General features: G+C 44.0%; 1 protein-coding gene across 1 annotated transcript in view; it reads left to right on the top strand.

Moving 5' to 3' along the window:
• LOC143286487 (uncharacterized) overlaps positions 1-7,500 on the top strand; it is a 234,332-nt gene that overhangs the window by 203,962 nt on the left and 22,870 nt on the right. The window contains exons 12-13 of the mRNA XM_076594064.1: positions 5,591-5,734; positions 6,109-6,180. Coding sequence (XP_076450179.1) covers positions 5,591-5,734; positions 6,109-6,180 — 216 coding nt within the window. The remainder of the gene's footprint in view (positions 1-5,590; positions 5,735-6,108; positions 6,181-7,500) is intronic.

The raw sequence follows: 7,500 nt of genomic DNA, 5'->3' as shown, positions 1-7,500 counted from the left end.
AGGTAACGGAGACAAACAAACAAACAAACAAACAAAAAAAAAAAAGAAAAAAAAAACCCTCAACCGAAGACACACCGTAAGATTTCTTCTCGTTATAGCCTGAACAAATCAGAACCAGCCTTGTCTTCCTCATTTCTTTGAAGCAAAAGCAGCCAAGCCAAGCAAAGTGTATCAGTTCGTCTTTTCCTCCTCTTTTGTGTGAGTGTGTGTGTGTGTGTGTGTGTGTGTGTGTGTTTTTTTTAACTGCAGAGCAGGCCATACCTTTCAACAACAGCAAAAAAACTGTGTACTGCTTCTGTCCTGTGCGGTGCCGTGAATATAATATAGGGGTGGGGTTTATGAATGTGGATGTTGGGGGGGGGGCGAGGGGTGAGGGGGAGTGGGTAGAGGAGGAGTTGGAGCTTTTTTCAACTGTAAATAGTTGTCTCCCCACCCCCACATCCTATCCCCCGCACCCCACCCCACCACTACACTCCGACCCCCTGTTCTCCCTACATCTATTTTTTTCTCATATTTTTGTTTCCTCTTTTCTGAAGCTTGTGTGTGTCTGTGTGTGTGTCTGTGTGTGTGTCTGTGTATTCTTTTGTTAGTTTTGCTGTTGTTGTTTTTTGTTTGCTTTTGCTTTTTTACACACAGACACAGACAGACAGACACAGGCCCAGACACATACACACAGACACAGACACAGACAGACAGACACAGACAGACAGACACAGACAGACAGACACAGGCCCAGACACAGGCCCAGACACAGACACACAGACACAGACAGACAGACACAGACAGACACAGGCCCAGACACATACACACAGACACAGACAGACAGACACAGACAGACACAGGCCCAGACACATACACACAGACACAGACAGACAGACACAGACACACAGACACAGGCCCAGACACATACACACAGACACAGACAGACAGACACAGGCCCAGACAGACACAGGCCCAGACACAGACACACAGACACAGACAGGCAGACACAGGCCCAGACAGACAGACACAGGCCCAGACACATACACACAGACACAGACAGACAGACACAGACAAACAGACACAGACACACAGACACAGACACACAGACACAGACAGACAGACACATACACACAGACACATACACACAGACACAGGCCCAGACACAGACAGGCAGACACAGACACAGACAGGCAGACACAGACACAGACACAGACAGGCAGACACAGACACAGACAGGCAGACACAGACACAGACAGACAGACACAGACACAGACAGACAGACACAGGCCCAGACACATACACACAGACACATACACACAGACACAGACAGACAGACACAGACACACAGACACAGGCCCAGACACATACACGCAGAAACAGACAGACACAGACAGGCAGACACAGGCCCAGACACATACACACAGACACAGACAGACAGACACAGACAGACACAGGCCCAGACACAAACACATAGACACAGACAGACAGTCACAGACTCAGGCACAGTCACAGACCCAGACATACATAGACACAGACCAAGACACAGACACAGACAGACAGACACAGGCCCAGACACGTACACACAGACACAGTCAGGCAGTCACAGACACAGACGGACAGACACAGGCCCAGACAATAATAATAATAATGATAATGATGATGATAATAATAATAATAATAATAATAATAATAATAATAATAATAATAGATAATAATAATAATAATAATAATAATGAGAAAGAAGAAGAAGAAGAATACAATACCATTAATTAAGATTTATTTTCAAACTCCATCATCCTTTCAAAAACGAAGAAGAAAAACACGCCCTCATTCTAAAAAAACAAAAGCAAAAAAAACCCTCTTCCAGCGTAGCTCAGGACAGTAAACATCATCAAGGTAAAAACAACAACAACAAAAACATATTCTTAAGAAGAAAAAGAAAAAAAATGATTATAGAACTGCAGGCACTGTAAGATTTCTTCTCATTAGCTGGACAAGTCAGAAATAGTCTGAGGTGGTTGTTTTTTTGTTGTTGCTGTTTTGTTGTTGTTGTTGTTGTTTTTTGTTTGTTTGTTTTGTTTTGTTCTGGGGGGTTTTTTTGTGGTTTTTTTGTGTGTTTTTTTTTGGGGGGGGTTCTTCTTCTTCTTCTTTCTGTAGCAGAGCAGCCAAAGGAAGTGAATCCGGCTTTTGAATGTGACACACAAATGTCCTCCTGGTTACCCTCTCTCTCTCTCTCTCTCTCTCTCTCTCTCTCTTCTTTTAACCGTATTCCCTTTTTTTCTTCTGGTTTTTTTTTTCTGAAGAAAACCTCCAGATTTCGACCCAGCTTGGTTTACTTTGGATGTGGATGCTGATTGATATATGTTGGGGCAGGGGGGTGGGGGGAGGGGTATGCGGGTTGAGCGGAGCGGCACAGGAGAGAAAGGAGTGTGGTGAAGGGAGAGCGGAGGGATTACTCTTACTTTCTGTACTTTATGGGGGGGGGATATTCTTGTTGGTAATCTCTTTTTCTTTTTCTTTTTTTTTTGTTTTTGTTTTGTTTTTTGTTTTTTGTTGTTGTTTTTATTTCGTTATCTTTTGTCATTAATTACACCCCCTTTTTTTTCTTTCTTTCTCTTGGTGCGCGCGCGCGCGCGTGTGTGTGTGTGTGTGTGTGTGCGTGTGCGTGTGTGTGTGTGTACGTGTGATCTTCAGTTTAACGTCTATTCGCTATAAGTGTATTTAGACGGAAAGCTGAGTAGTAGTGGATGAAAGAAAGGGAATGCATGTGAATATCAGTGCAAGAGAGTGTTGATAATATGTATTAGAGGAAAAGTATATTATTAAAAAAAAATCAAAGTTTAAAGAGATTCTGGTGTGTAATGAATGAGGTGTCTTAGGAAAGAGAATATGTTTATAATAATAATAATAATGGTATTTATATAGCGCTGAATCTTGTGCAGAGACAAATCAAAGCGCTTTCTCACCAGTCATGCACACTCTAACTGAAGACAAGGAAGAGGCAGGGAAGGGAGGCTATTTTGGGAAGAGGTGGGCTTTAAGGCCAGACTTGAAAGAGCTGAGTGCAGAGACTTGACGAAGCAAAAGAGGAAGTTCATTCCAATTGCAAGGTCCAGAGACAGAGAAAGAACGGCGGCCAACAGTCGAATGTTTGAATCTGGATATGCGTAAACAGAGTGGATCCGAAGCCGATCGTAGAGAGCGAGATGGAGTGTAGAGGTGAAGGCAGCCACAGAGATAGAAAGGAGTAGATTTGTGAATACATTCATAACATAGAGTACTGATCTTGTACTTCATTCTGTGTGAGACAGGGAGCCAATGGAGATGTTGCAAAATAGGAGTGATATGCTCAGATCTTTTCTTTCTTAGACGAGTCGGGCAGCAGTTTTGTATGCGCTGAAGGGACTGAATGGATGAAGCAGGCAAACCAGACAATAGAGAGTTACAGTAGTCAAGGCGAGAGAGAATGAGAAAACGACACGTCAGTGGACAGATATTTCCGGATAGAACTGATGCGCCGCAATTAAAAGTAGCAGGACTGACATGTCTGACTAATAATTTTTTGCATGGACAGTGTGTTATCTAATTTAAGGCATCAAGAAAACAACAACAACAAAAACATTAAACTATAGTATAGAAGAAAAAAAATGGTAGGTTATGAATCAGTATACTAAACGAGTATGTACTAATGATTATAGTGTTGAAAACAGAGATAAAATAGAAGAATAGTACACAGCAGAGCGTCCTGGTGTTCACGTGGGATCAGTCAGATCTGAACACAGTAAAAGTTTTCCCAGTGATCAGCACGAAGACCAGTCAGTCAGGGTAGTGAACGGGTTGTACCACGTGGGCTGCTGGAAGGCGGGGTGGGCTCGGTGTTGATAGCGCTGTGCTGATGTGCGTTCGTGTGCGTGTGCATGTGCGTGCGTGTGTGTGTGGAGGATGGTATATATGTGTGTGTGTGTGTCCGTGTTTGTTGCTTTTGTTATTGCTGTTGTTGTTGCCCTTGTTTGTTCCATCGTCTTTCCATTTCATGTCCTTCCTTGCCGGTCAGTATATTTTTACGTTTCGAGTATTTTTTGTTTTAAATCTAATACATTGGGAGCATTATATAGGCAGTGCCATCCATGGATGAAAGGTCCGGGACAGTGGGCTGATTCCAATGGAATCGTTTATAGCTGCAGCAAAGATTTCACAAAAAGCGTTTAACATGGCCACAGCCTTACAACTTGTTTGTTTTTGTTTTTTTAATGTTGTATGCTGTCTTGCTTTCTTTTGCAAAAACGTACATTTAGCATTGACGATAATGTCCATATTCACAAGAATGTGTGTGTGTGTGTGTGTGTGTGTGTGTGTGTGTGTGTGTGTGTTTGTCTGTCTGTCTGTCTGTCTGTCTCTCTGTCTGTCTGTCTGTATCTATGTGTATCTGCACGTGTGCGCGTGCGCGCGCGTGTGTGTGTGTGTGTGCGCGCGCGCGCTAGCGCGCTTCACTTTTTCCCTCTTCGTTTTCTATGTACTGTTAGCTTACCCCAGCTACCGCTTGTTTGATTGCATAGGTACTCTGTGTGTCTGCCACTCTATTTTAGGTACAACGATCAAAATGAAAGATGACTGCTAGGTCTATGACAGCAACAGATGTAGAAAGGTTACAAAACTTTGGGTCGTAAAATAAAACTCACCTTTTGATAAGAGACGTCCAACGTTTCGGTCCATAGGTCTTGTCTTCAGGGACTGTGTTAGTTGGAAGAAGAAAATAAAAGATCTGTTCATCCAGGACATCTGTATCCATTTATCCATCCACATCTTTCTTTTACACGTTTCTCTCCCTTCTTACTCTCTTCTTTTTTTTTCACCTTCACTTTAACTTCTACCCCACGAGAGGTCGTTAACATCTCCCCCCCCTCCCTCAACTTCTCCCCCACCCTCTTCCCCCCCTCCCTATGCTTATTCCCTCCAGACTGTTTCAATGTGAGCAGTAGTTTGTGGATGAAAAGTGTTTTAGGGACTGCTTGATAAAATTACGGCTTGGATTGCTCCCAATAAATGGATCATTTTCAGGAGAACATTCAAATGTAAATCAAATTACGCATGTAAACGTTGTAACGTAGTCGAAGATGAAAATAATTTTATAAACAGTTGTGTCCTTTACAATATATTACGACTAAAACATCTGAACCCTGAAGGTCAATCGTATGTTCACTTGCTGAAGAATAGCTCTGTTTACAATATTCGTAAACTCTGCGTTTATATATTTAATGCCCTGAAGATACGACAGGAATTCTTTGACAGCAATGAAGAAATTTAAAATTAATTTACAGTGCACAAAAAGCACTTTTGTTCTACATTTTATGTTAGTATGTATTTTACTTCTTTTTTTTCTTTCTTTCTTTTTTTTATCGTTACGTAATCACCATATTGTGTACTTTGACCTCTTTCAAGGGGCCGGAAGCCTGGTGATTAAAGTTTTTGTTCTTGTTTGTTGTTTGTTTGTTTTTTGTTCCCCACGCTCATACCCACTCCTTCACCCATATCGCATCGTCTTTAAGACAAAATGTTGACGCCACAAGTTTGTTCTTTTTTTTTCTTTTTTCTTTTTAACCGCTTTCAGAAACTTGGGCAACAACCAGATCCTGGCGCTACAAGGGAAACCTTTCCAGGGCCTGTCGCAGTTGCGGGACTTGACTCTCAGCGACAACAAGATCAAAGAGATTCCCGCCGACGCCTTCATCGGTCTCAGCAAACTGCAATACTTGTGCGTGGGGTGACTTCTTCTTCTTCTTCTCGTCCTCCTCCAACCTCTTCTTCTTCTTCGTCTTCTTCTCGTCCTCCTCCTCCTCCTCCAACTCCTTCTTCTTCCCCTTCTCCTCCTTCTCGTCCAACTGTCTGTGTGTGTGTGTGTGTGTGTGTGTGTTAGATGACGTGTGTGTGCGTGTGAGTGTGTGATTGCGTGTGTGTTTGTGCCTTTGAATGCGTGCGCGCGAAAGCGTGTGTGTGTGTGTGCGTGCGTGAGTGCGTGCGTGCTTTTGTGCGCGTGCGCGCGTACGTGCGTTTTTGTGTGTGTATGTGTGACAGATTGTCAAAGACTTGATACCATGAATCATGTACTTTTTGTGTTTGATGTTGCAGAGATCTGGCACACAATCAGATCAAGGTCATTGACCCTTCGGCATTTCGCCCTCTCTCTTCACTGGAAGACTTGTAAGTAGCAGTAGAAATGTATTGTGATTATTGTAACCATGTATCATTATGATTGATATTATGTATTATGATCTTGTGATTATGTGTCCCACAGCAACAGTACTTTTTGTTTGCTGATGATTGTGCCCTCAACGCTGGATCTGAAGCTGACATGCAACTCAGCGTCGACAAGTTTGCCACTGCCAGCAGGAACTTCGGCCTTACCATCAGCACGAGGAAAACTGAAGTTCTCCATCAGCCAGCCCCAGGGAAACCCTACGTTGAGCCCAACATCACAGTCAATGGTCAGAGACTCAGTGCGGTGGAGCGGTTCACATACCTTGGCAGCACACTGTCACGAAATGCGACCATCGACGATGAAGTGATCGTCAGGATTGCAAGAGCAAGCGCAACTTTTGGTAGACTCAATGCAAATGTCTGGAACAGAAGAGGCATTAGTCTTGAGACCAAGCTAAAGGTCTACAGAGCAGTAGTTCTCCCCACACTACTGTACGGCTGCGAAACTTGGACAGTGTACCAACGACATGCCAAGAAGCTGAACCACTTCCACACAACATGCCTCAGGAAGCTACTGAACATCAAGTGGCAAGACAGGACCCCAGACACAGAGGTGCTCGCAAAAGCCACCCTTCCCAGCATCTTCTCCATCCTGATGCAGTCCCAGCTTCGCTGGGCTGGACACGTGGCGCGCATGCCAGACCATCGGCTGCCCAAAAGGCTCTTCTATGGCGAGCTGCAACAAGGGAAGAGATCACACGGAGGTCAGAAGAAGCGCTTCAGAGATACTCTGAAAGTCTCTCTGAAAGTGTTTGATATCAACCATGACTCCTGGGAGGAATCTGCAGCGGACCGTGACAAATGGCGCGCTGCTGTGCACAAAGGCGCCAAGTTGTGCGAGGCCAACAGGACTGCTGCAGCTGTTGAGAAGAGGCAGGCCAGAAAGTCACGGGCAAACAATCTCCCTGACAATGATATGCCTGTCTTTGTCTGCCCCAACTGTCAGCGAACATTTCGTGCGCAGATTGGACTATTCAGCCATCTGCGCATTCACAGATAGATTCATGAGCATCCTCCCCCCCCAACCCACCACCACCCTTCCCCCATCCCCCAGCTGGATGACAACCATGGTCATCATCGATCTCGATGGACACACCACCACCACCACTGTTAATTCAGCGTTCGTTTGTGTGTTGTTGTTTGTTTTTCTTGTTGGTTGCTTCTTTTTTCCTTTCTTGGTTGTTTTTTTTTTTTTTTTTTTTGGGGGGGGGGGGGTTGTTTTTTTTGTTGTTTTTTTTGTTTGTTGTTGTTGTTTTGTTTGTT

This window comes from Babylonia areolata, chromosome 10, assembly GCF_041734735.1.
Source record: "Babylonia areolata isolate BAREFJ2019XMU chromosome 10, ASM4173473v1, whole genome shotgun sequence".
NCBI classification, from domain to species: domain Eukaryota; kingdom Metazoa; phylum Mollusca; class Gastropoda; order Neogastropoda; family Buccinidae; genus Babylonia; species Babylonia areolata.
The sequence above is the reverse complement of the archived record's forward strand: the minus strand, read 5'-3'. Positions and strand labels throughout refer to the sequence as shown.